The sequence below is a fragment of the Heloderma suspectum genome, chromosome 10 (assembly GCF_057233095.1).
Source record: "Heloderma suspectum isolate Gila_16-S chromosome 10, 16-S_ref, whole genome shotgun sequence".
In the NCBI taxonomy this organism is placed as follows: domain Eukaryota; kingdom Metazoa; phylum Chordata; class Lepidosauria; order Squamata; family Helodermatidae; genus Heloderma; species Heloderma suspectum.
Genome location: NC_139467.1, coordinates 37,660,066 through 37,688,016, shown reverse-complemented (window position 1 = coordinate 37,688,016; position 27,951 = coordinate 37,660,066). Strand labels below are relative to the sequence as shown.

General features: G+C 44.4%; 2 protein-coding genes across 4 annotated transcripts in view; one reads left to right on the top strand and one right to left on the bottom strand.

Moving 5' to 3' along the window:
* The window catches only part of SFPQ (splicing factor proline and glutamine rich), an 18,389-nt gene extending 1,562 nt beyond the window's left edge, over positions 1 to 16,827 (bottom strand). Inside the window, exons 1-11 of one of the 3 annotated variants that reach the window (XM_084816012.1) lie at positions 15,986 to 16,795; positions 13,368 to 13,556; positions 12,941 to 13,242; positions 12,732 to 12,827; positions 11,352 to 11,548; positions 10,698 to 10,782; positions 10,178 to 10,295; positions 9,880 to 9,928; positions 9,669 to 9,790; positions 917 to 964; positions 697 to 763 (exon numbers count right to left, since the gene is read on the bottom strand). In XM_084816012.1, the coding sequence (XP_084672138.1) occupies positions 941 to 964; positions 9,669 to 9,790; positions 9,880 to 9,928; positions 10,178 to 10,295; positions 10,698 to 10,782; positions 11,352 to 11,548; positions 12,732 to 12,827; positions 12,941 to 13,242; positions 13,368 to 13,556; positions 15,986 to 16,702 (1,899 nt within the window). In that variant the 5' untranslated portion in view covers positions 16,703 to 16,795 and the 3' untranslated portion in view covers positions 697 to 763; positions 917 to 940. Of the gene's footprint in view, positions 1 to 696; positions 764 to 916; positions 6,841 to 9,668; positions 9,791 to 9,879; positions 9,929 to 10,177; positions 10,296 to 10,697; positions 10,783 to 11,351; positions 11,549 to 12,731; positions 12,828 to 12,940; positions 13,243 to 13,367; positions 13,557 to 15,985 lie in introns of all 3 variants that reach the window. The other 2 variants (XM_084816013.1, XM_084816011.1) reach the window with 2 other exon arrangements.
* LOC146338150 (uncharacterized) lies at positions 15,416 to 27,951 on the top strand. The gene is made up of 4 exons (XM_084816014.1): positions 15,416 to 15,684; positions 21,971 to 22,188; positions 25,867 to 25,996; positions 26,702 to 27,951. Exons 1-4 carry the CDS (start codon positions 15,462 to 15,464, stop codon positions 26,770 to 26,772), a joined length of 642 nt encoding a protein of 213 aa, XP_084672140.1. The 5' UTR covers positions 15,416 to 15,461; the 3' UTR covers positions 26,773 to 27,951.

The following is a 27,951-nucleotide window of genomic DNA, read 5'->3' as shown; positions in this document are numbered from 1 at the left end:
AAACCTAAAAGCTTTCTGCAGTTTATCATTAAGGTAGAAATCCTAGATGCTTAACTGTGAGCCATTTCCACTGACTTCGACTGGGCCTATTTCTGCCAGAGTTGGAAAATTACTATAAAGCAGCCCTCCACAACCTGGTGCCTTCCAGATGTGCTGACCTATGACCATGTTGGCTGAAGGTGATGAGGGTTCTGGTCTAAGACTTCTGAAGGGACCAGGGTTGGGGGAAGGCTAATTTAAGAAATGGACTCAAGCATATCAGGTAAAGTAAAACATCTGAGACCAAGGGGCTGTTCGCATGACGGCCCACTGCAGTTAAATAACCCATGGTGAGGCCATGACATGTGTGGGGCCATGTGGCTGCCATTTTGAAAATGCAACTCCCACTTAACCACCCTCCCTCACATAATCCATGATGTTTTAGGATTATGTGAAGTTTAACCCTCACATAACCCATGCTTGCCAGGTTTGCAAGACACAACAGCCCCTGAGCTAGATGTGCAATGTGGCACCCACTCACTGTGGGTTAAATAACCCACAATGAGTTGCAGCATGTCATCCAAGCCAGGTCAACTGAAAGCAATTTATTTTGTATATACAAGCAAGCATTTTATTAACACAAGCAGTAGAGTACACACAAAAGGGTCAAATCAGGTCAGTGAAGACAGCCTTATTGTCTCTCCTCCTGCACAGTACCTGGCCACTGCCGGAGTCAAGGAGAGAAGCCAGATGGGGCAATGGAAGGGGCCTCACGCTAGAAGGGCTAGAAAAGATGTTTAAGGTAAGTACATGATGAAGATGCTCAAGGCTGTTGATGGACATGGCCCAAGGCAGTTTAGCTTAGCAGTTTACTCTTCCCCATTCCAAATGTTTAGCATCTGGTCACTCCCTGACTGTATGAAACTGAGATTCTTACCTCATATGGAACAGCACTCTGGTTTCATCCAGCGGGTATTACCTTCACCTAAAGGGTAAGAAATGAAGTTAGCAGGGGAATACAGACTGCAGAATTTCTGAAAACAAAAGTTTAAACATCAGAGTTAACTTATGGATTGGTAAACTGAGGGGAGTTCACAGATTCTGCCAATACAGTCATTGGGAAGTAGCATGGGGCACAAGTAGAAGGTGAATGCTTTAATTCAAAGACTGAAACACAGGATAGTGAACAAATGCAGCTAGTCCTAATTACTTCTTAACCCTCAACTGCCAGCCTATGCATAAGGATATTTGCAGCCAGAGGTATGTTACCCCTTATGTGCAGATGCAAAGCCATTGCATTCAACTACCTGGTTGCCTCTCTGAATTGCTGCCATACACCCCCCTCCCCATGAACCAAATCATCCTCTGAAGTAATTGAACGCCAGTCCAAATGTCTGCTAAATCTTCACAATACAGATAGGGATTTGTTCCTTAAACTTTCTACTAGCTTTTTCCCCTGCAGTTGTCCCTCTATCCCACAAGCCCCTTTTCAGATGGCCTCATTAAGGGCGTACAGTGAGTGAAAGGGCAACCTTTCCACCTGCAACTAACTCTTAGTGGCCCTTAAGAAGGTAAGAGACACTGCCAAGCCAGCCAATGTGCCAGTTTCCTCAAGTCCACATCTTGGCTTAATATTTTTGCAAAACAGAAGGAACAAACACATTTTAGGATATAGTAACACAAATCATGTTCTTCTCAGTCACTAGCTATTTATTTGCAGCCATCCCTTCCCGCATCTCATTGCACTGGTGTTCAATGCCATAGTTACCTGATGGGGATTTATATACACCCACCATGGGCTTTCACAGGCACATGCTAATATAACCATCCAGAGTGGGAGAAGCAGTCTCCTCCCCCCACCCATCCACCACCCTTGCAGCATTTGCTTAACCCCGCCGAGTGGCATAAAGACAGATCTGCAACTGACCTGTTGATTCCAACCTTGCTAGCTGTGATGGTGGAAAACAACCAATGGTCCAAACAAACCTAAAAAAGCACAATCTCTTCACGTTGGGCTCCATTTTAGAAAGTGACAACAGGCCTTCCTGATCAGCAGGAAATTATTAGCTCAGACCCCTTGTTGCTTGGGTGCATAATTAGCCTCAGGCTTTTGAGCTATTGGGGTGGGAATGGGGGACTGAAGCCAATAGAAGCTTTGCATACTCAATATGGTAAATTAGCCTCCCTCCCCCACAAGGTTATGAAGTGCTTCTCTCCTGACAGCACCAGTAAATCGGAACCGAGGGCCTAGCAGATTACGCATAATGTATTCTGGCACCACACTTCTGAGCTCTGAAGTCAGCTTTTGCAAGAAATCAAGACAATTCATGTAACAGGATGAAAATTAAAAATGGAACACAATGCAAGCACTTTAGTTATTTCTCATGCCACTTACATGAAGTGGTATTTTGAGCAGACAAGAGTTACTGCCTGTAAAGGTATCTACTATATTCCTGTTGTCTCTAGTTAAGTATCTACCCCATACTTATTCCAACTCACCTGCTCTAACTGAGAAATATATACTAAATCCAATTATGCGGAAAGCAACTATTATTGGTATAATCCCACACATCAAGTAAACCTTTGGCATACTGGTCAAAACCAAGCAGACCTACTGTGGTTGGACATATTTGCAACCCAGTTAACACAGCAAACATACTGCTTTTTAACTTTTCATAGTGGAGCTGTGATCACTAGCATTTGAGAACTAAACTTGGTTTGAAGACATCTAGTCTTGCAATGCATATACTGTTCATACTGATAGGATTTCGAGCATACCTTTCCTCTTGCAAACTGGATAAGACTTGGCTTATCTAGCCCACGGCCTGGTTATCTTTAAGATTCATTGCTGAATCCTACTCATTAGTGACTTTTCTTGCAATACAATACCTAGATATGACGGAAGCATACTTCAGCCCTGAGTAAAATATTGCTAATTCTTGTGCATTGGCCAAGAACCAGATGAGAAATACTGTAAGAGACACATAATATTGAACTAGCTAGCACAACAGAGCCAACCTGGAGGGCAATACATGTTAGGTATGTAACCCCATTATGTATTTTTTACAACCAGTGAAGCAAAGGAAGCTTGGTAAGATGTATGAAATATGAAAAGTGGGAGCTATCAATTCAGTGTTCTATTTGAACAAATACCATAGCCATCACCCCACAGCCCCCCAAACGCATTACATAACTGACCACTACAATTACAATATACCACTCCCCAACCTTCAAGCTTAACACAGTAACCACTTATTGCCCAGGGCAAGTTACCAATGCATTTATCTGTCTAGCCAAGAAAGGGCTGCAATGTGACTTTTGCCATGAGTCTAGTATGTATTAAGAGTACTTATTCCTATGAGCAGCAAACAGGACCTTGAGTATTTAGAATATATACAAGTTGTATCCCCTTCCCCCCCGCCCCACTGAGCTCTAAGAAGGTCTTTTGTACACAGTAAAGATGGAAACAAGTCATATGCACGAAGAAATCACGGGTCTGAGGCACACATCTCAGCATCACAGTTAGCTTGCCTAATGCTGATTGCAGGTTAGGCCTCAAATCTAAGCATCATACAGTATGCGTAGTGCTGCACTGAGATTCCATGGTCAGGAGTGTGATGCCAGAGTACCCCCACAGCAAGATTACACAGAAAGTCACCAAGTTAATTATAGTGCTTTTTACCTACCTGTATGCAGGCGACAATGAGAATCTCGGAGCAAGCAGGAATACTACATCCAGGTCCTAATGTCCATTGCCACTTGTGGTACTACGTTCCTCACAGTTATGCACTGCAGAAATGCTGTCTAAGTGCTGTTACGTAGCAGGCCACTACTTTTAAACAGTGTCAAATTGCAGTCTCAAACTCCAGAAAAAAAGCATGCTGCCACAAGTGGTTGCCAAGGAGATGCCAAGAACTTTTTTAAAAACGGAGATACCACAGAATACGCACAGAAACAGAAATTCAGTTTTTCATTATAACTGGCAAAGATGCGGTTATAGCATGCTAGGGGTGTCAAAACATGGGAAGACCCTGGAATGTGCACTGATGCCCTTTATAAATGGACTAAAGGCTTAATGGGCATGCAGAAGTTTAAAAGTCACTCTTCTGCTCAAAATGCACTGGTAAGTAAGCCTAAACAAGTGTTGAAAACCCTTTTGGAAAAAGCTACTAACTAAATGGAATATCCAAATCAGTGAAAACTCATAATCAATTAATTTGCTAGTACTTGGGGACTGTCCTGCTTAATGTACTTTGAAGTTAGAGTACTCTCAACAGGTATAAAATATGTGCAGTTGACAACAGCACTTGTCAGATAAGATATAAGAAACTACTGCAGCTCTCACTATTTCCTTCCAGATTTAACATCAGCCTACTTTTAGACAGAATGAAACAAGAGATGAACCTTAGGAAGGTAATGGGACCATCAGCCTCCTTCACTCTTCAAGATTACAGTACTACAAAAGAGCATGGTTTAGGATATGTGCCAGCATCCTAAGGAAAAATGGCATGTAATCTGAAAAATAAACTGAAAATTAGTGTCCGTGTCCAGAGGCCCCCACCACTGTCAGTCTCAGAATTTCCTACAGTGGGTGTCTCATGAACACCCCTTTAAAAAATGACCTGCAAATGGCTGAGCCCCTAACAGCCAATGACATTTAAGTTGAATTTCCAAATTTCACTGAATTGTATTATAAGGGCTTCTCTACATTGTATCCAGTGCAAAAACTGTAGATTAATTCCCCCCCCCCCCATAGTTTAAATAGCAACTGGCTTCATGTTGTACATTCTTGAATGCATCTGGGAATGTAGCTCAATCCAACCACAACACTAGAGGCAATCATCCAGCAACCTTGACCATCAACAGTTTACCAGCATTTTTGCATTTAAATTGTTTGCTTAGCACATACCTTTGTACTAATAAGTTTGCATAGTCAAAGTGCTTAATAACTGATGGCACCAAGGCTTTATCCACTCATGTTGCAAACACTTTTAAGGTAGTCCATTCTTCCCAAAACAGAGTACGACATTTAAAGTAGGGGTGGGGAACCTGTGACTGAGGGCAGTATGCAGCCCTCAGCATAATGTCATGCAGCTGCGGAGAGCCAAAAGAAAGGAGGGGGGACAGCCAAAATCAACAGAGTAATGGAAGCAGGGGAGATCAATTCAGAGCTCTGACAAAAGCTATTCTGTTCTCCCCCCAGCAAGGAAGAAAGCATGAAGAGAAAAGGGGTAGCCCCACCCACCTTTGGCTCCAGACCTGCCCACCCCTGGCATGTAGCTCCCCAACAGATTAACTCCGAGCGCATGTGTCCTCAACAGAAAAAAGGTTCCCCACCCCTGATTTAAAGGATGAAAAGCTATGTAGCACTCAAGAATTGTTCAATGAAAATACATCCAGAATTAAATGCAGAGTGGTCTCCAATCAGGTTGATCTTCATTTCATCAACCCTTAGTACTTTTTACACTGGGTAACTCTGCTCCCAGTATTTTAGGTGCTATCAGGGTATGGAGTCCAGGAACCTTGAATTCATACATGTCTTTTTAATAAGTTAAGGTTCAAAGATTCACAACTCTTCTACCAGGGTCAACACAACTTTGAACTATGTAGCCCTTGTATTTAGGTTTCCAAGTGTCAAATTTTATCTGGCAAGTTACTACGATGCTGAATACTGAGATATTTAACCCAGAAGTTTCAAAGGATACTTTCATTTTTGCGCTCCAGGTCCCAAATTATGATACAAGTTATAAAAATACAAGTGCCCTCCCATACTCAGTGCTTTTGTGCCAGGCATACTGGTTAAATGTTAACTGTAAAATCGGCCAGCCAGATCCTATACACTGAGCCATGTTGGGGGGAATATCACACTGAACAATCCTTTAAAAGGAGATCAGTATATACAAGCCATGTCATGACTTATGGAACGTGGAATGGAGATGCTCTTAAGATACCCAGCAGCAAATGCTACCAGATCCCCCCATCTTACACAATAGCACCTTCTTACCCAGCAGCAAATCCCACCTTGTTACTCAGGGTTAAGATCTACCCCATCTGACTTTATCATTTGAAAGTTAATTCTGGATTGTTTTACACATTTCCCCTTTGCTCTCTTACTGCAGGGCAATTTAAGTCCTGAACTCAAACTTAAGTACTATGCTGCAATTTCTATAGAACTAATGCTAGAGGCTTTTCTAAGGGCAAGATTTCCCTGTAAAGTTATTTCATATTCAAGCCTAATTAGGTCTCAACATTGAATACATGTAGGCAAGTAGGTCAGTTAAGACATTTTATGGCATGGCAGCATTTAAGCCATATTGCGCAATACACCTGATTAGATTTCAAGCAATGTATTGCATGTTGGAACGTACAGCATGTTTGCCCTGTGTATTTGGAACCACGGACGGCAAAAGTTTACGATATAAGAATCATTGCTACATTTAGTCTATTTATTTTAAGCACAGTAAAAAAAGTTTACACTTGGGAATTCAAATGGCACACGGTACACTGCCATCAAGGTAGGGACGTTATACATCAAAAAAGCTATGTTTTGAACACTGCATTACATAATTAGATTTTTCTTGCCCAGACCACTTACAAATTCTAGGTTATTAAGTTTCTAACATCCATAAAAACGTAGCTTTCTTACTAAAATGCAAGAATTAAAAAAAAAAGTAGTGTCTAAACAAGACAAACAAAACTGGAATGAAAATCTAGAAGTCACATCTAAAATCGGGGTTTTTTGTTTGGGCCTTCATATTCTTCTCTCCCTCTCCCATAAGTTGTTGGAGTTCCAGGCCCCATTCCTCTAGGGCCCTGGCCACCTACAGGCCCCGCACCTCCCTGCCCAAATCGCTCAGGGCGCTATTAGAACAGTATTAAGAGTTCATTATGTGTAGTTGATGTCCATGTGTGTTAAGTATATATTTTAGAAGGTTCCGTAGTCAACGTTCGTCGATACAATCACCATTGAGTCGATCCACAGGTACCGGGAACATAGAAAGGAAAAAAGGGTAATTTAATAATTAGTTTAATTTAATACATGCCTTGAGGTATGTTCCCAACTTGATCCATTCTCAAATGTCTGTTTCAGCAAACAGATACTCCCTGAAGTGCTAGAAATGCAAGCATTAGTAGAGGCTTGAACCAAGAATCCTCTCAGAAAGGAATTCTGGTAATCTGCCACAATTACTTGCTCATCTGTACTACAGTGCAAAGTTGTCAGTCAAATAAACTTAGCAAGAGGCCAGGTTCTGCTCCCTGAAGCATTAGCTGTCTCATGTAAAGCAAATGACTACTCACCAGTTAAAAAGGCATGAGACCATCTCTTTTTGGGATGACTAAAGATTACAGTCTGCTTATTTAAATGCAGAAGTCTTGACAGCATCAGTTGTTAAGACACTAATGAAGTACAAGGAACAACATTATCCTAATGATTTCTCTAGCAAAGACAAAAAAAATCAGAAAACGAACTTGTGCTTTTAAGTTGTTCCACTGCACTAACGTGCCCCTGGAGGCCCTAACATCATGAAGTTAGCAAAACGTCCACTATAACTTTGCAGTTACTGAACATCTTCAGCTGGTCTCCCATGGACCCACAAAAGCTCAACCAGACTGCAATAAAGCAGACCAGTAAACTTGCCAATTTATCTACTGTACCTTATTTTATTGAGCTATTAGGCACGAAGAAGAGTGTAATGGATCAAAGACTGTTATTAGTGCTGTGAGGTCAGCTTAGAACTAGTTTTATACAAGTAAGTTTTCAAATGCACTAAAGCTTACTACAGAGCCAATTCACTCAGTGACTCCTCAGACTAACTGTATGAATCCCTTAACCAGATACACATGCAGATTTATTATGTGAAAGGCTCATACTAAGTTTTCTCCCCAATAATCCCACAAACCAAAACCTAGATTCCAGAGTGCTTCCACCACAAAAATCACTAATGACAAATCAGATGCATGAGCCCTTCACAGATTTGCATAGGTATCCAATCATGGAGTCACAAAGAGTCTGGAATTCCTACCATATAAACAATCAAATTTCTTCTAACAACTGGCTTACAGTTATTAGACTGCCAATTTAACCTCCCAAAGGCCAAGTATCAAGAATGAACAAATCCTGGGCGGAGATAAATTTGCTTATCAGCTTCTAAGGTTACATACTGAGCAGGTGAATACAGTACACTGCTATGTGCAAAGTACTATCCACTAGAACTTCAAGCAGTTTCAGTATCACCATTCCGAGTGACTGAGGTTTTCAATTATTTCATATGTTGTGTGTATACTGTTAATTTTGAAAACATACATCCAGGATTACCAGGCTACCTAGTTCAATGAAAACCTATGACTAACTGCTGACTCCCTTAAACTGTAGGATCACAGCCATAGGACAACTTCTTAAGAATTAATACCTGGAAAAAAATGAGAGATTTGTTTCTACAAAAGTGACACATGAGCGACAAGTAGCTCGCCTTAGGAAGCAAAAGTTTCAATGCACAGATAAGCCCCATCCCCACCATTGGCCATGATTTTATATCATGTGTTACAGCGCACTCTTAAAGTGAATGTGTACCACCAACACAAGCACTGACTACACTTGGCTTGCAAAAGGATTATTTACCAGATGTGAGCACTGCTGCACTGCCATTAATTACTCCAAGCAGGCCCAGAGACCATGCCACACATATAGTGTGAATACAAGAATTTCTCCAAAGCCTACAAGTACAGGGGTATGAATTCAAATTCAAAGTTCATGAAGGACAAGTCTATTATCAATAGCTACTAGTCATGATAGCTATACAGGACCTCCAAGTTCAGAGGTACTATGTCACTGAATACCGACTGCTGGAGAGCAGCAACTAACAGAAGAGAGCTATCGCCTTCATACCTTGCTTGTGGGCATTCCAGAGGCATCTAGTTTGGGCTAATGTGGGGAACAGGATGGACCTCTGGTCTTATCCAGCAGGGCTCTTCTTATGTCAGGTAATTTAAGCAGTAACTAAACATCATGACCAACTTATTTATATATTTTCCTTTGAGAATCAACAAGCAACTTAATCAAGAAGTACAGAACATAAAGGACTCATCTACCTAGAGTAAGAACTGATTCTCTCTTCACATCCTATGGCAAAAGCCAACATATATATGGTATGGTATACTGTTTGGATCTGAACACTCACTACTGTTTACCTATGACTAATCAGCTGCATCTGCAAGAAGTAATGGTATAGTTTTCACAAGGTGCACTGATCTTAAAATTAGGCTTGGAAGCCTAATCCATCTACTTTGAAAGTGTTTCATTTCTATGCGCCACAGTTAACTCAAGTTCAGAATGTGACCAGGACTTCTGCTCATTAAGCTAACTCACCAAGAACTAGTGATTCTCCCCAACAGATGCTTTGATTATCACAAAATTAAAGAGTTCCTTCCAAGCTTAACCAAAGAACTCCAAAGCCAACTAGCCACAGAAAGTCTGCTAATATCCATAGCAAACGTGTCTGAGCACCATAATGGCAAACACTCTCAGTTTTACACTGCTCAACAAGCCCCTTGCTATTGCTGTTATACATACTGCTGGAAAAAGGAAGCCTAACTCAGTGTAGGTCACCTGGGATCAACGCAAGTAAGAGGTGTTTCACATCTGCAAAATTTGTTTGGTACTGAAGTCAAGCTGCCACAGAATACATTACCATATCGCTTCCCATCATAGAGCCACTCATAGATGTTTGTCCAACTCCAGGACTGGTTTCATAGCCAAGGCCAGTACCACCACCTAAAGGTGGGAATTTCTGAGCAGCTGTAACATAGGGATCTATAAAAAAAAATCCAAGAGATTACACTCAGGGTAGATTACAATCGTTCTTGTGTCATAGCTTAACTGGGGGAAAAAAACTTATTTACCTCCCATGTTCATTGTGGTGGTCCCACCCATTCTCATGTCTCTCTCCCTCTGCAAAGGCAATAGCAGCATTTTAGGGACAGGTAAACCATTTCAAAATCGTATACTCCTGATATACAGAACAGTACAAGCTAAAGAAAGTCCACACAAACACAACCAATTCACTATGTCCCAGATTTACACAGACAAACCTCTAAGAGTAGTTAAAAGCTCCAAATACAGAAATAAATTCTGAATTCCTTGAGATCAGCATGTGACGCAGGAACCTGGGCAAACAGACTACTAAGATTCCTGACTTACAGGGTCCATGTAACCCATTCTACTGTAACTTTCTTCCCTCTGCCTTCTCATTTGTTCTTCCATCTCACGTTGGCGGATCATCATCTCCTCTTCCCGCCGACGGCGCTCTTCTTCCTGCCTGAAAATTCAGGTTACCTATTAGATTTCAGAGCATCATTGACTTACACATCTGAGTCTCCTCAGTGCACTTGTTAACATTCATATTTTTATATTGCTAACAAAAATTGATAGCCTCCACAATACATACAAGACATACTTAATAGTCAATTAATGGACACAAAAAAGTAGTAAAGATGGCCTTGTAAATAAGCCCACAAACATTTTTATTAGCCTGCTGGGAGCTGACGGAGGAGGGACAGAGAACTGTATTTCTAAGCTGGACACAGAGAAGGGATGGAACACTGCACTGCTCCTCTGCCGGCCAACCTCACCTGCCTGAAATTCCTGCTCACCTATGGCTGCCAGGCCATCTAGTGCTTAAATGCAAGGCTAAATAAAGTTTTTGGAGGTTATAATGTACCTCAACTGAATTTCCTTGCGTTTCTGCATCTCTTGATTGTGAAGTTCTTCCATACGCCTCAGTTCTTCTTGTCGCCTCATGAGATCTGAAAAATTGTTTAAACCACCACTACATCAAACATTTTAATAATCCTAAGTAATCAGTATCCTATCCGTTATCTACCAAAATAAACCAAGTCCTTCTCAAGTCATATGTCTGAAGTTAAGTTCACCTAACAACTATGTTTCAGTAGCAAAATCCAATACATAAATCAACTAGCTCTGAACAGTCTCAGTTCTTATGCTTAAAAATCCGTGACTCCCAACAATTTTTTTTAAGCCAATGTCATGCGTACATTGGGCAAGTACTGTTTAGCAATGGTCTAACCCCATCTGGGCAGTGGCTGGAAACTGGACAATATTTCACACCTCACTGCCTCTCCAAGCACTCCTTCAGCAACATTATGTATGTAATACTTTAGAGCAAATTTCATCAGGTGGCTCTAGCAAGAACAAACCAGTTTGATTTAAAGTAACAAATCTGCAAAAATTTGCTAAGCTTAGTGTATCTGCATTTGATTAAATCGGCCAGAATACGAATAAAGAGGGAAAGATGGGGAAAGTCAAGCAGAGTCAGACTGATATGGACCAACAGCCAAGAATCTGTGCCCAATACCTTGACGTAAAAGGTTTGCCTGATGCTCATGATAGGCATCTTCCATCTCGCTTTCCAGTTTATCCTTGGCATCTTTCATGTTTTTCTCCACCTGATCTCTCTGCTGTTTCTCCATTTCATCCAAAGATTTCCACCGCTGGGAGTATTCATATTCAAAACTTCCAGGCTGTGCAAACCGTGGAGGAGTCTCTCTCTCCCTAGAAACCCAGTTGAAAATCCAGTTAACACTGGCATACTGTCAATGGTCAGCAGCAATAATGGCAGAGATAGGTATCAAATCAGACAAAATTTTCAGTAGTACAAGAAGTCTATACACAAACACATGCATGCTACAACATGGAAATCTAACAACTTGATCTGTATAATGCTAGAATTTCACTGTTAGCCACAGAATTATTAATGTTATTAATGAATGAGCACAATACAAATCAAATTGAGCAACTGCAACGATAAAATGAACCTGCAACTAAATTATGGTGCTGTGTCCCCTCATCTAGCACAGTGCTTAGTTCGAGGTTCCAGCCTTGCCCTCCTCCCAGACAGATGCTTTTTAAAAAAAATCTAAACAGCACAAGGGAAGCATGCTATTGAGCTGCTTTAAATATTTCCAAGTAAGGCTTTGGATTTGTCTCGTTTATAACATTTAAAATACACTCAGGGCACAATCCTATTGAGATAGTCAGCAACCCCCGAAGTCGGAGCCTGCCAAGTATCCAATGCAGGGTGGCCAGAGCATGGAGGCGATCCTTGCTCTGGCTGCCCTGTATTTTTGGCTAGAAAGCCAATTTTGGCTGTCTAGCCTCACCTTTGGGGAGGGAAGCAGGCCATGTGGCGCATAGGAAGCTGCATAAAGCAGCTTCCATGGTTTCCTCCCCTACCTGCCCCCAGGACTGCCCCCTCTTCCCCATCTCCACACTCCGTTTCCAAGCAAGGAGATGTAGTCAGCATGGAAAGAAAGAACAGTGCCAGCTACAAGGGGAGCATGGTTCCTGGGAAACATGTTCGGAACCTTGCTCCAACCTTCGTTCCCATAAACCAAAAAATCCTACAGCCCTCTAGACAATGTCTAGGGGCCATAGAATTGCTCCCTAAATGCATTGTATTAAATAGTTCCCAATAGCCAATTATTTCATAGTTCAATTATGTTTGGTTACTGGAAAAGCATTTAGGATACAGTCAAATGAACATGTCAAAATTTTTCCCCCAATTTAAGGAAATGGAAAGGTTTCCTCAATATGGCAAAGACACCATTTAATAATCTATTATACACCCTGATGGACTATGAGATTCACCAGTGAAAAAAAGAATGTAGACCTTAGGCAATACTAGCTTCCAACCACAATTAAACCCTTATGCTGTTTATACGTGCTTAAATCTTACTTTTGATACATCGGATTTTTCTGAGCAAGCTTTTCTGGAAGACCATCTTCATCATCCAGTTGTTCAAGTGGCTCCACAATAACTGGCCTGGGTGTACTAAAAAGTCAAAGCAAAATATACTCACTTTTAAATACTGATTTATAAATTTAAAGTTATTTAAGCATTCCACCCACTGCATATAACTAGACAAAACTGTGAAATCTACTCACGTTGTCAAAAGAAAGACACCTTCGGTGCAACGTTCAAATGCTTTTCGTGCTGCAGGCTTAGATGCAAATTCAACAATGCCTTTTCCTGTGGATCTGCCACGATCATCTACAATCACAATAGCTCTTTCAATTGGGCCAAACTGAGAGAAGGCTTCCTCTAGCAGTTCATTCGATACATATGGAGAAAGATTACGCACAGAAAGAGCAGCAGCATGGGTGGCAAAACGCACACGAAGCTGCCTTCCTCTCATGGGAATATCATCAAGTTCTGCCTTTGCAATTTCAGCCAGAGCTCGGGATTCCTGTGGACAGGTTAATAACAGAATTGTTAAACATCTTTTAACTCTTAATCTTCAAACTGTACACAGAGTACAAGGTTAACCTCTTCCGTAGAGATTATGTACTGAAACATAGAAATAATGCTCACCAGTTTAATAAAGCCAAAGCCTTTTCCCTTGTTGATGAAGACTTCACCAGGTTCACCATATTTAGAAAATAACCTCTTAAACTCCTCCTCGGTGATATCAGCAGGCAAATTCCCAACGAAGAGACGGCATCGCTGAGTGTAGGTCTTCTCTCCAGGCCGTCTCAAAAGCGACAAATTAGCTTTAAAGCCCTAAAAGAAATTGAGACTTAATTTGCTAAGACTTCAAGAATTGCTAGGTATGCAAAGTGTATCATATACTGGTGATTCTGCAAAGGAAGTCAAATATGATACCAAACTCTCCTCTAGAGGGCACTCCCATTAATTTTACATAGCTTATACATATGTACGCATGTGCATCCCCCCTCACACACACACGCAATCCTACCTCATTACATGCATATTTCAGGCTAGCACACCAATGAAGAATGAGCAGTTCTACTCTCCTACTCCTAGAAACTATTGTTCATCTTCCACACTCAATACATAACCAACTCTTAAACAAGCTTTCCTTTTAGAGAAATGGCCCTACTCAACAACTTTATAATTTTCTTTGCAGTTATGCTTCACCATAAATCACCACTACCCTAACCCTATGCATCTCACAAGAGCTACTGCCTCAAATGCCCCTCTTTAAGGAACAAAAAATATTTCCCACTGTTCATTGTTAGCATCTGTTTTAAAGCTGTTTCCTTATTCAATAGCATTTCTCTAGATTCTCCAGTTTTTTTAAAAAAAAACTTTCTAAACTGCCCTTCATCCAAACAGATTTCACTACACTGTACAGGACATATTTATAATACTATGAACAAAGCACCTTCATACAAGCAGTAAATATGAGAGGCAAATTATAAAAAAAGCAGATGTAATATAACCAGTTAAATGCCTGGGCAAGTAAACATGTCTCGATCTGACAACAAGACTAATGTCAGCACCCCTCAAACTTCCTAAGTGAAGTCGTTACCCGTGACTATTCCCAGATCATGCTTCACTACAGGACCACAAGTAACATTTTCCCAACTTGAGAAAGTTCTATGCCAAGAAGTATTCCAAACTCAAGGAACTGAATTCTTAACATTCATTTCTTTCTCAAAGGACGCCCTTACAAAAAAAGTTACATTTTCAGTACCACTACCTGAAGTACTACGGCCAATCATAAATTGGAATTCCACCAACGGCATCATACGCTACTAAAACACTTCACCTTAGGAAAGTTGTATACACAATATATTAGACCACTGTTGCTAACACAGCCACATATTCCACGTTGCGTTTATTGGTGTGCACGTGCACTGCAAGCTAGCTTTGTACCACCACCACTCTCAGCCTGGTCTATCCTATCCAATTCCCCAAGCCTCAATCTAGGACCAAATATATTGCTTTAGAACTTTTTTTATTTCAACCTCCAGATCAAGGCTGGATAGCTCTTTACAACTGCAGTCCATCACAAGGCCATTTAAAATTTACCCATCATCCAAAGGTATCATACCCCCACACAACCTTATAACCCCATTCTTCAGAACTCAATACATGACTATATATCTACACTGGAACGTCAAAGGAAGATATATGTTTAATCTATTGTATCAGCCTTACTACCACCAGCCACTCACCTAGAGCAAAGCTGCTCCCAAATAAGAAAAGGTGAAGAACACACCAGGATTCAGACCTTCAGTCAACCACAAAGCTCACCGTCAGCAAAATCCTATGTATGGCTATTCCTAAGTAATTCCTCTTGAATTCAGTGGCGCTTAAACCCAGGTAAATGTGTATAGGACTGCAGCCTAAAGGTCACTCCAGTGGCCATGAGATTGTTCAGATCTCCTCCAAGGATGGAAAGAAAGGTTCACCTTAGGAAGCAAAGATCCAACCTCAAGTCCCTCAAGCTCCCGCAGAAACATCCCCAACAGGAAAAGTAAAAGGTGGCCAGATCGGGCCAGTCTTCAACCACACCAATCGGGGGAGGGATTTACCCCTCCCTCCCTGGAACAGGAAGGAAATGCTGCTCCTCCTTCACTTCCACCCTGCGGGCACGAGCCCCACCAGGCTTTGGATATGGCTGAGGCTCTCACGTAGGAGCACTCCACGTCTGGAGATATGATTGCCCCGGCCACACACACACACACACACGCGCGCGCGCTCAGCCTAAGCTACCTCTCAGGGCTTTTGCGAGCCCCGCCCCCCGCCCCCCGCCCCCCGCCCTGTGCGAATGCCCCCGACCTCCATGATGGAACAGCCGCAAGACCTTCAAGCGACCATGCCAAGAAAAACCCACACCGCTTTGGGGCACGGGGAATCACCACGCCGGCCGCCTTTTGGAGTAAGTAAAGGGGCCACAGAACTGAGGTTTCCTTCGTGCTGCCCCCTACGAATTCTATGCCTCTTCCTCCACCACTACCACCACGGGGTATGAATCATCGCCACGCCCACCCGCCAACACCGGGAGCCTCTTCATTCCCCACCACCCCTGCGCACGCGCACTCCAGCCCATCAAGATGGCGCCGAGGAGCGCCGCACGGCCGGGGGGAGGGAGCGCGCGCGAGCGAGCCCCGGCGCCATCTTGTCCCGCCTGCCCGCGATGTCGGCGCCGGGGGTGAGGGGAAGGCGGCGGCTCCACTCACCTCCGCATCCGACATTTTCTCCCCGCCGGCGCCTTGCTGCTGCTGCGACGGGTGCTGCTGCTGCTGCGACGCGTGCTGCTGCTGCGACGCGTGCTGGTGCTGGCTCTGCCCCCCTCGCCGCTCCCCGCCACCGCGGTGCTGTCCGGGCCCTCCGCCGCCCTTGGGGCCGCCGCCGCCGCCTCCTTGCTGGGAGCCGCCCGGGCCTCCCTTCAGGCCGCCGACGGACCCTCCTCCGGGAGACTGGCCCGGCCCTTTTTTGGAAGCCCCTTGGACGGAGCTCTGGCTGGGCGGCGCGGCGGTCTGCTGCGGCGGCGGCGGATCCCCGCCTCGACCTCCGCTCTGGAGCCCCGAGGAGGCGGCGGGAGCCGAGGCCGAGCTCGGGGTGGTGCCGGAGGAGGAGGCCGGGGGCGGCGGCCCGACCTGGTTCTGCGTGGGGCCCCCCACAGCAGGCGACGAGCCCGCCGGGCTGGAGGAGACGGAGGCTGCGGAGGAAGGCGGCGTGGAGGCCGAGCTGGGCGGCTTGGCGGGCTCCGGCTTGGGGGCGCCCCCGAGGCCGCCGCCCAGGTGGTGGTGGCTGCCGCGGGACTGCCCTATCCCGCCCGCCATGCCCGGCGGCGGCGAACGGAAGTCGTGGGTCCCCGGGAGGCCGCCGCGGCCCCCGCCGCCCCCGCGCCGGTGGAAGCCGCCTCCACGGCTGCGAAAGCGGTCTCTCGACATGGCGAAAATGGTGGCGGCTGGGGTGGTGCCTGGCAGCGACACGGCGCTCTTCCCCTCCTCAGCGTCCGACTGAGGACAAAATGGCGACCGCGCTGAGGTAAAAACGGCCCCGCCGCTGCCTTTGTCCCACCTTTATATAGCTTCGCCGTACAGGCGCAGACCCCGCCTCCCTTTTTCCCCCTCCTCCAGTGATCCAATAGAAGCCGACTGTGGCCGGATTGATAGAGACTGTAACCAATCCGTTTTCAAACTGCTAGCCACCTAGAAAGGAGGGGGTGGGGAGGAAACCCGCCTCCGCCCTCTTTGCTCGTCGTTAAGCCAATAGCGAGCCGCAGTCCGAGAAAGAGTGACAGGGAATTGTTACAATAGATATCTGAGTATGTGGATAGAAGATGGGAGAGGCCCGTTAACTTACCTCTGTACTGATTGGATTGTTTGGTCAGCAGAAGGCGGGGTTTAATTTAGATCGGACTAATCAGAGGAGCCCAGATTATGCGCATAGACGGAGAGGCTTGATGCAGATGGAGTCGTAGATATGGCTGCCACGTGTGCTGCAAGGGTGTCACCTAGTTTTCCTTACCATGGGTATCCTATAGCAGCTGTATTATAGCTGCTCTGCTAAAAGCCATTATGTTCCTATAATTGCTGTGATGATAGGGTTGCGATAGCCATCATTTAAACCAAAGACTACTATTATTAGTGCTGCTGCTGCTACAAATGAGACCTTCAACGAATTGTGGCAGTACATGCTCCTGTGCAGGGTGTTGCCGGCTATGCCTCCCTCCAGGGTACCATAAATTAAGGGCACAATCCTATGCATGTTTAGACAGAAAAAAGTCCTGCAACTCCCAGCATCCCTCCAGCAAGTCATGCTGACTGGAGTATCCTGGGAATTGTACGACTTTTTTCTGTCTACACATGCGTAGGATCACACCCTACGTAACTCCAGCAGGACATATCACGCCTTCCACCCAATTTTCTGTTTTGTTTGTTTTCCTTTCTCAACCAACACTCCATCTTCCCTGGCTACTGGGCCTTCTCAGTCCCTCTTGGGTTGGGTTTAGGATTTTTCATATGTTCTGCAAATCTCAGGGTTCTGCTGATACATCCTGCCTGTTTCTCAGCGGTCTCATCTTGGTTCTGTTTCAGTCGGCACTGACAACCTGAGTTTCCTACTAGAAGGAATTATTATTATGGATACTTAGCAAAGTGTTGTACAGAGATTAAAAAGCAAGATAGTCCCCAACTAGACGCCTACAGTCTAATAGACATAACATAAAAGAAAATGGGATGGAGACACAGAAGGAAAAGAGGAAAACATATAATAAATGTATTTGATAGTAGTTTATTTAAATACTACTCTCCCTGTGGATCCAGGAGGATCCCCAAAATATTTTATGTCAGACAATACAATACATTTATTTGTTCGTTAGTTTTAGTATCCAAACCAGTAAAACCATTCAGTTGAAACTTGCAATGCAAACTATCTTTTTTAGCACATGCTTTGACATATAAAGAGCATCAGTTTACAAAAAAAGGGGTGCTGAGGTACATGTTGGCCAGACAGCTATACTCTTTATCCTGGGATACCTATAGATATCCCTGGGAAACCTATAGCTACCTATTGGTAATGTGAGAGAAATGTATCCTGCATATGCTCAGGGGATCTCTGTTTTGTCTTATATATTGTGGTATTAATGGGTTTTGGGACTGCCAACACTTTCCATAGTTATATCCCAGTGAGCCTTAGCTCAAATTACTTTTTTTTTTAATTACCAGATGAGACTTATATCCCACGCTTCCTCCAAGAAACTCAGGGCAGTGTACATAATCCTCCTCGCCACCTTTTATCCTCACAACAACCCTGTTAGGTTGAGAGATAAACAGCTTTATGGCTGAGCAGGGATTTGAACCAGTGTCTCCACAGTACTCGTCCAACGCTATCCACTACACCATGCTGGATGGAACACAAAAGCCACTATGAAATAGAAGGTTTCTATTGCGATTTTTCTTTCTTTAGCCATTACGTTTTTACAGCTGTATCAGTTAGATAAATACTGTATCTATTTTCACAAAGTCATTCTAAATAAAGGTGTAACAGGCCATGCTTCGGGGTTTGTGTGGGGAGGGGAGGAGGGGGGGATCTGATTGCTTGCAGTGTGGAATGTTAAAGTAGGAGGAAGGAGACAAAGGAAGCGAAGAATGAAATTTGGGGTGGTGATGAGAATTTGGTCAGTTGACATTTGGGAAGAGGTTAGAGGATGGGTAGGCAACCACAATCACAATCAGCATGACCAATGGTCAGGGATTATAGGAGTTGTATTCCCAAAAATCTGGAGAGCCTCTGACTGCCTACCTCTTACAGTGAGTTTGGTCATTGTTCCGCAAATAAACACAGTGGCCCGGTTCAGACATAATCATGGGGGGTTTTGATCACAGTGGCAGCTGCCATTTTGAATATTCAGGGCATGGTAGGGGAATGCTGTAGCTTCTCGTTACATGCAAACCTGGCTAGGGTGGATTGTTAAGCCACCCGCAACCCTAAAACAGCCCATGGGTTCTGGACAGCTTGTCAATCACCCCAACAACCCACCCTCAATGGTTTTGCATGTGATATCTCCCCTCAGTGAAGATTGAGGGGAGATATGATAGTGCTCTTCAAGTACTTGAGAGGTTGTCACAGAGAGGAAGGCCAGGATCTCTTCTCCATCATCCCAGAGTGCAGGACACAGAAGAATGGGCTCAAGTGACAGGAAGCCAGATTCCAGCTGAACTGGAATAGAACTGAACTGGAGCCAGTGTAGTATAGTGGTGAGAGTGGCGGACTGGGAACCGGGAGATCCGGGTTCTAGTCCCCACTTGACCATGGAAGCTCACTGGGTGACTTTGGATCAGTCACAGACTCTCAGCCCAACCTACCTCACAGGGTTGTTGTTGTGAGGATAAAACGGAGAGGAGGATAATGTAAGCCGCCTTGGGTGCCTTGCAAGAGGAAAAAAGGCGGGATATAAATGCAATAAATAAATAAATAAACTTCAGGAAAAACCTCCTGACTGTTAGAGCAATACGACAATGGAACCAATTACCCAGGGAGGTGGTGGGCTCTCCCACACTGGAGGCATTCAAGACGAGGCTGGACAGCCATCTGTCAGGGATGCTCTGACTTGGATTCCTGCATTGAGCAGGGGGTGGACTCGATGGCCTTGTAGGCCCCTTCCAACCCTACTATTCTATGATTCCATGATGACAAGCTACAACAAGCTACGGCATGCCCCCACCATGGCATGAATATGGTGGCTGCCGCCACAACAAGAAGCCCTTTGGGGAAATTCACCCACAGTGGCTTCTCACTGGTTAAGTGAGAACCAGGTCGCTGGCTGTTGTTGCCCCTATTAACAGTGAAACCCAATCTTAAAGAATTTGAACACCTGTCCCATACCTACCCAGTGCTGTTAGCCCAATAAGACTGTGGTAAAGGCTTTTGACTATAACTGGCATGGGGTAGTGGAGCATCCAGAAGAAAGCTGACATCATCTGGCATCCCCTCAGGGTTTCCCGTTCCCTCTTAGCTTAGCTACAATTCCTACAGTAGCTGTGGGGTGGGGGTGGGGGTGGGGGATGGATTTTCCTAGCAACAATATATTGTTGTGAGTGATCCCTGTTGTAATGCAGTCTGGGCTTCGTCTTGAATGGGCACTTAAGACCCGGTCATTTTTAAAACTGCTAGGACTGGTTTAATTTGACATAAGGTTCACTGGACATTATCCACTTCACCAGATGCCCCCCCAAAATCAAGCTCATGCCAGAATACATTTTTTGGTCTTTAAGGTGACACAAGACCAACATGGCTACCCCTCTGGAAATTAGAACTGGTTTGTTGAGTTTGAGATGAAAAAAATTATCCCTGTTGCTGAGAGAAATAAACTCCTGGAAAATCTTGAGCTGGTAGCCTGGGGCTGTTTGGGGACATGCTGTATCCGTCTTTTTTCCTTTCTCGTTCAACATCAGATCTCTCCAGCTAAAGTCCAATGAGCTAACCATAACTCTGCCCTTTGCCAGCTCATCTATGACTGTCAGTTGATCGTAATAAATTGGGCATTATGCTATGTACTGATGCTCTTTAGGGTATGTCTGTGTGCAGAGAGAGAGAGAGATGCCTTCCCCAACCTGGTGCCCTCCAGATGTTTCAGTCTCCAACTCCCATCATGACCAATGGTCAGGAATGCTGGGAGCTGTAGTCCAACACATCTGGAGGGCACTGGTTGGAGAAGGCTGGTATAGATCAACACAGTTGCCTACATTTGGGGACTGTTGTGATGGGTGTCTGCCTGTCAAGAGTTTACCACTGAACCACCGCAGTCCTTGCTGCTTCCCATGTCAATGAGCGTTGCCACTCCAAACAAGCCAGTAGGATCAACGCCAGTGGCATGGCAAGCATGGCACAAAAATGACTAGTAGTCTCAAGCCTCTAGGCTAGCTGATACCTGTGTCCAGAAGATACCTACCACTGCCCCTGGGGGAAAGCAGCCCTGACCACATTCCAAGATGTACCAATGTATGAATCGGAACATGGTGCATGAACTAGATGGGAAACCATTCCCATGACCTGTTTGGACCTGCTACTATCAGGATTATCTGTACAATCTTGTGTATGTGCGTGTGTTTCCACTTCATGGAGGGTTATATCCCAATGACTGCACACTACTTCATGCTCTGCTTGGGGCTGCCTTCAAAACCTGCTCAGAAACTTCAGCTGGGCCAGAATGCTGTGGTCAGGCTGTTGACCGGGGCTGGTTACAGGGAGCACATGACTCCCTTGTTACAACAATTAGAAAACCAAGAGGGAAGGCGCTGTGCACACAAAACATTAAAAAAAATCCTGAAGCGCCTCTGAGTATGGACTGTAATAATTATTTATTTAGTATGCAGATCTCTAAAATACTCGTGGATTATAACAATGTTTATTATGCAGATCTCTAAAATGCTAAAAAATGTGATAGAACAGATGAATTCCAACAGAAACAAAAACAGGCTCGTCTAAGAGATCAATTGCTCCTGAGGAAGAGACCTCGTCTCGAAACACGTTGAGCATTTTTTTAGCATTGTAGAGATCTGCTCATCAAAGATTTTTATACTCCATGGGTATTTTAGAGATCTGCATAATAAATAAATTATTATTACAGTCCATACTCAGAGGTGCTTTGGGATTTTTTTTTTCCTTCTCAAACCCTTGTTACAGCAGCTTCACTGGATACTGTCTATTTCCAGGCAGAATTCAAAGAGCTGTTAATGACTGCCCGGGCCTTAAGATCTTCTGGAGAGGCCCTTCCTTCGAGACTGCCGCCTGCAGAGACACATCTGGTGAGAGCGCAAAGGTGGTTTGGTGGCCACTCCCCAGCTGTGGAACTCCCTGCCGAGGGAATGAGGTTCACTCCCTCTTTGCTGTCCTTCCGCCAGCAGGCAAAGATTGCTTTGTGCGTAAGCAGGTCTGTTGAGCTGGATACTGTTGTTATTCTGTTGTTGGGTTTCTAATTCTTTCTAATTGTGTTTTAATGCATTTCCTTATTGTTTTTATCAGCAGTTGTAAGCCACCCTGAGTGCCATTTTTGCTAGAAAGGCGGGACACAAATCAAATAAATAAATAAATAATACTTCTCTGTTAGAGCAGGGACAAGCATACTGGGGCCTACCGATACACCACTGACTAGTTTCCAGTAGATCAGAGGTATGCAGCCTGTGGCCCTCTGCATGTCGGACCTCAGCTCCCATCAGCCACAGCTAGAGAGGTAAAAATTTCCAGGAAGTTTGAGACCATGGGAAAAAAACAGGGTTTTTTTCTGGGGGGGCGGGGTCAGGAAAATTGGAAATCTTGGAATAAATGGAAAATAAGCAATACTCATTTTTTTAGCACTCTTGACAGATCTATAGTTACTTTCTTGCCTTAAGACAGCCTTCTCCAACCTGGTGCACTCCAGATATTTTGGACTTCAGCTCCCATCAGCCTCAGGCAGCATGGCCAATGGTCAGGAATGCTGGGCACTGTAGTCCAAAACAGCCAGAGGGCACCAGGTTGGGGAGGGCTGCTTTAGGAACATAAAGCAGCCTTTCTGTTCCTAAAGTTATTTTATGGATGACTTAGTTTGCTCATAAAATTATCATATTTTAAAGCTTTTAAAAGTAAATTCAGTAGAGTTGTAATTATTGTCTGACTAGATTAGAAGTATATTAAATGACTCCTACAGCATCAGAAGCACAGGACTCTATAGAACAAAACCCAAGCTGTCAAGAATGTGCAATGGTGACACTGCTGACACTGGGAAACTGAGCATAAATGTCTATCGGTAAAATATACTTTAGATCAATAATGTTAATAAGGAACAAAAGAACTAACTATGCTGGGAATCTTACGGAGAGGATTAAAAATATATTTTTCCCCATGGCTTCATTATTTCCAGACATTTTACATCTCTAGTCTTTCTATAAAAGTGTTTTTCTTACATAGTTTTCAGACATCATGGGGGGGGGGAAGGCTGGGTAACAATATATAAATACCTTGTCTTAAATTCTAAAAGCAATTATTTCATAATCCAAAGCTGTTCAATTTTTCAGAAAAAAACAAAAATGGTCCGGGGGGGGGGGGGGGCGGGGAGAATTCTGAATGTTTCCATTTTTTTTCCGGGCCTTCACATCTCTAGCCATAGCCAGCTTTGGCCAGTGATTGGGGTAATGGGAGTTGTAGTCCAACAACATCTGGAGGGCCACAGGTTCCCCACTCCTGCAGTAGACCATCTGGGATGTGTACAAATCATGCGGCTGTGCCTGAAGGTGAGGGCTGTCGCTCCATAATAGAACCCATGCAAAAGGCCCCCGGTTCAATTGCCGGCATCCCATCCCAGGTAGGGCTGGGAAGGTTCCCTGTCTGAAAAACTAGGATTGCTGCTGCCAGCTGCAGATGGTACAGAACTAAATGGACTAAATACCCTGATGGTCGAAGGCAGCTTCCAACGCTCCTAACTTTTAAGAGTTCCTAAGTAAGCACTGTCCATTTGCAAATGTACAATACATCAGTGGGCCATTGGCAGTTCTAATTTAAAACAATTAAAAGTGGACCATGCAGGTGAAGTCAGCCTCCTGCTGTCCTAGAGCAGGGATGGGCAGCAGGTATATTTTGGATTTCATCTCCCAGAAGCCCCTGCCAGCATGGCCAGTGGTCAGGAATGCTGGGAGCTGGAAGTCCAAAACATTTGAAGATCTACTTTCTGCCACTCCTGCCCTAGAGCGTCTGTAGTCTGGTGCTCAAAGACTGTATTTCCCAAGATGCTCAGGGAAAGGGGGGATGTAGTGAGCTGGTTAGTGAGCAGAAAATGTGGACTGCACAGAGTCCCTGAATGCATAGAGACCTGTGCAGTTTAACACAGTAGAGTTTAGCAAGCTTTAGCTAACAAAAGCAGGGCCCTTGATGGGGGGGAGCCCTTCTAGAGTGAGCTTCTCACATATTTTTAATTGGCATTGAGCAAGATGCCTAGTTACCTCACCAGTCTGAGATAGGGAGTAGTCTCTCATCTCACTCCTGCACCGAGAAGTCCTCCCCGTCACCCTCGGCTCTGGGAAGCCAATTAAGTTCTCAGGCCGGGATGTTTTGGGTAAAGGAAGCCCCCCCTCCTCCCGAGGCGCTGTTGGGCGGGGGAAGAGGTGCTTCTTGCCAGCTCCTAAGTTGAGGGGGAGAAGGCTATAAGATCAGGCTCCCAGGCTCACCATCTCTGGTCTTGCTTCAACGGGAAATACATGTTATCAGATGGGAGAAGCTTTGGCCCACGGCTTCCCCATCTGTCTTGGGGACTCAGACAGACCTATCAGCTTGTGACAAGAGTGCCTGCTTTGTCAGCTGAGGGGAGGTGTGAACTTGCTTTGTATGCATATATTCTACATCCGTCTCTAGCAATAAGCTGTCATCTTTTGCACAAGTGGCTTGTTTCATCTTGATAGCCAAAAGAATCTGATTGATGACTGGGATCCGACAGAATCAGGACCCCAGATCAATACCATGGGAAGAGAAAAACGAAGTGGAAGGCAGAGAAAGGAGGACTGCACAGCCTTCCCCAGCCTGGTGCTCTCCAGATGTGTTGGACTACAAGTCCCATGATGGCTAGGGAAAGCTGGGAGTTGTAGTTCAACACCCCTGTCGTGCACCAGGTAGGGGACGGCTGGAAGATCCTAAAGAAGCTGAGTGATAAATGACTGGCCCAAATTCGTGTGTTTCAAATCTGCCCCTACCAGGAATAAGCTACATAACAATCCTTCTTCCATATAATTGTAGGCACATGTAGGCCCAGTGACATGATGTGTCAGTGCTACCACACACATGAGCCTGTTTCAAGCCAGGTCCATGCATGCAGCAGGACATGGGGGACTCCTAATGCGGGAGAGCAGCCTGGACACTTCTGCTTGGGGCTGCTTCCAAATGCACCCCAAAGTTAAACAAAAAACACATTACAACTAAAATGTAGCATAGCAGGATGGTATGCTAGCTTTCCATATCCAAGTTGGGGCAGGGGTCTCTCTCAGTGTGATGAAGTATTCCAAAATGCTAACTCCCCCTTGCAGTCTGAAATGGGACAGTCCATTCTGACACCTCACGCTCCTGGCACCCCATTCTCCCCCCTTCAGGTATGTCATCATCATCACCATCATCATTTCATTCGTACCCCGCCTTTCTGCCAAAAATGGCACTCAAGGTGGCTTACAGAAACAATTCAGACTGATTAAGGGCACAATCCTTAATATGCATATTTAGACAGAAAAATGTCCTACAACTTTTTGGGACTTCTTTTCTGTCTAAACATGCATAGGAATGCACCTTAAAACAATAAAATAATCATTGCATGCAGGGCCTCCACGTTACGAAGGGGGCAGCAGGACCACACCGGTGGCCTCCACACCGCCACACTGGCATTGCACAGCTTCCCCGCCCCCAGTGCCCACGTGTGCAGCATGGACTTCTGTGGTCGGGGAGCTATATGCCTAGACCAGCCTTCCCTCACCTGTCCCCCTCCAGAAGTGTTGGGCTGCAACTCTCATAATTCCCAGGCAGCATCCATGCTTGATGTTTGGATGTCAGGAACAGGGCTGAGATGACAGAGTGGCCATATGTCCTTTTCTTATAGAAAACAGTTTTCTGTTTGAAACACTGCACTAATTCCAGTTTGAAGATGGAAAACCATAAGGACTGTAGCCCATCAAAAGGGAAGTGCCTGAACAGCAGAATAAGCACGGGTCACAACTTTCCACGCTATGGTGAGATGTACTGTACTTCTATTTACATTGTAATTATAATTATTTCTAAATTTGCATATGAAAGCAACAGCACAGCTACTGATGGGCGCAGAAGCGAAAACATTTAGCTTAAATATATTTTTGGAATACTCTGTTGTTAGTCTTTTTAGCTTCATAAATTATGCAAATTTTATGTAAAACACGGTTCCCCCTTTCTTGGTGATGCATTTCCTCTTTTTTGGCGATTCGTAAGCGGCCGCCTTGCCAAGAAGCGGTGCAACATTGGAGGGATGGGAGGGGGGAGGCAGAGCCACTTGCATGAAGCCCCTGTGAAGGGAGCTATTCTGTTGCATCTATGAAGCAGGTTCCAGCAGCAGTTGACTCCAAGTTTGCATTTCATGTAAGATTGAAAGTACTTTTCTGCTTCAAACTATTTAACCATCACAACTTCCCCCAAGAATCACCAGCAATTGTCTTTTGGTTGGTTGGTTGGTTGGTTGGTTATTTATTAATTAATTTATTTATTTATTTATTTATTTATTTGGGGTGCGACCCTATGCATATTTAGACAGGAAAAAAAGTCCCACAAACTCCCAGCATATTCCAGGCAGCATGGCTGGCTTGGGAATGCTGGGAGTTGTGGGACTTTTTTTTGTCCAAACATGCTTAGGGTTGCACCCTTATTTGTTTGTTTTTTGAAATATGTATCTTGCCTTTCTTTTACAGGACAATTCAAGGCAGCCAACAGCACAAACGACTACAGAACGGTTATAAAAGCACCACCCATAAAACAATAAAAGTTTTAAGATACTTTCTTTTCTTTTTCTTAGCTTGGTATTTCAGTTGCAATCCCTCACCCCTTTGACAAAATTACAGTATACGCAGTTCCTTGGGACGGAAACCGTCACAATTAAACTGGTGTAAAGCTGATAGCATGTAGACTTGTCCTGAAAATAATTAGGCCTCATTGCTCAGAGGTGGACCGCAAGCGTGAAAATGATCAGTCACCAATGGGCAGATGTCCTCCAAACATTTGTGAGCCCTTGAGTTGTCCTGACTGGAATTTGCACCAGAAGGAGAGGAAATTTCAACCTGGGAATTTCAGCCCACGTACTGTGGAGCTGGGGGGGCGCTAGGATTATCAGAATAAGTCTGATGGCCATGCTTGAACAAAATGGACGGTCCTTTCAGAGGGGAGGTTGCATTTGCCAACAGCAGTAAGCTTTTCGTCCGCTAGGTGTCTTGAAGCACAGCTGCAGGAAACGATGGTTAACTATTCCTTACACTGGGACAGTCTAAACAGTTCGTAAAGGCTTCTTGCTCTATCCCTGCATCCATTTAAACATCATCTCAAGTGGCTCCCATTCATCAGCAGGTCCTAACCTGCATCGTTTGAGCTGAAATGGAGAGGGGGTTGCGCCAGCACGTCTCATCACACAAACACAACTCGGCAAAGTCTGATCAACTAGGGCGGGAGATGGATATAGAGAAAACAGAGCTCAGTGGTATGTGCTCCAGTGCAAAAGGTCCTGTGTTCAGTTGCTGGCACCTCCAGCTGAAAAGATCTTAGGTGCCAGAGGTGGGAAGGATTCCTTCACTGCCACTCAGGATCAGACCACATTAACCAACAGTTATAACCTAAAATTCATATAGTGTACTACCTTTATTAGGTCATAAAGATCACAAGAAATGTGCAAGCTTTTGAAATCTCCAGGTCTCTTCATCAGGCAAGCTGTTACAAAAAGCAGGTTGGTGAGGAAGAGGGTGGCGGGGGGGGGAATTGTGGAAGAAAAAAAGGCTGACTAAATGTTGTATTATACATTATTCTCTCTCTTGCTTAGTGCTTAGCCATTGGATTGTTAGTTTATTTGTACTGTTCTATTGGATACAGTATGTATTTATCTCCCAGCACTATGACTATTTGTAATTGTTCCTATTGTATTTTTGAAATACATTTCATTACATTTTCTGCTGTT

Excerpts from the sequence above, each read along its gene's own strand:
- LOC146338150 (XM_084816014.1), top strand. The coding sequence starts at position 15,462 with ATGATTGCCCCGGCCACACACACACACACACACGCGCGCGCGCTCAGC. Across the intron at positions 22,189-25,866 it reads ATTGCTTTGTGCGTAAGCAG|AAAACAGTTTTCTGTTTGAA; the intron begins GTCTGTTGAGCT and ends CTTTTCTTATAG. Across the intron at positions 25,997-26,701 it reads TCACAACTTTCCACGCTATG|GACAATTCAAGGCAGCCAAC; the intron begins GTGAGATGTACT and ends TTTCTTTTACAG.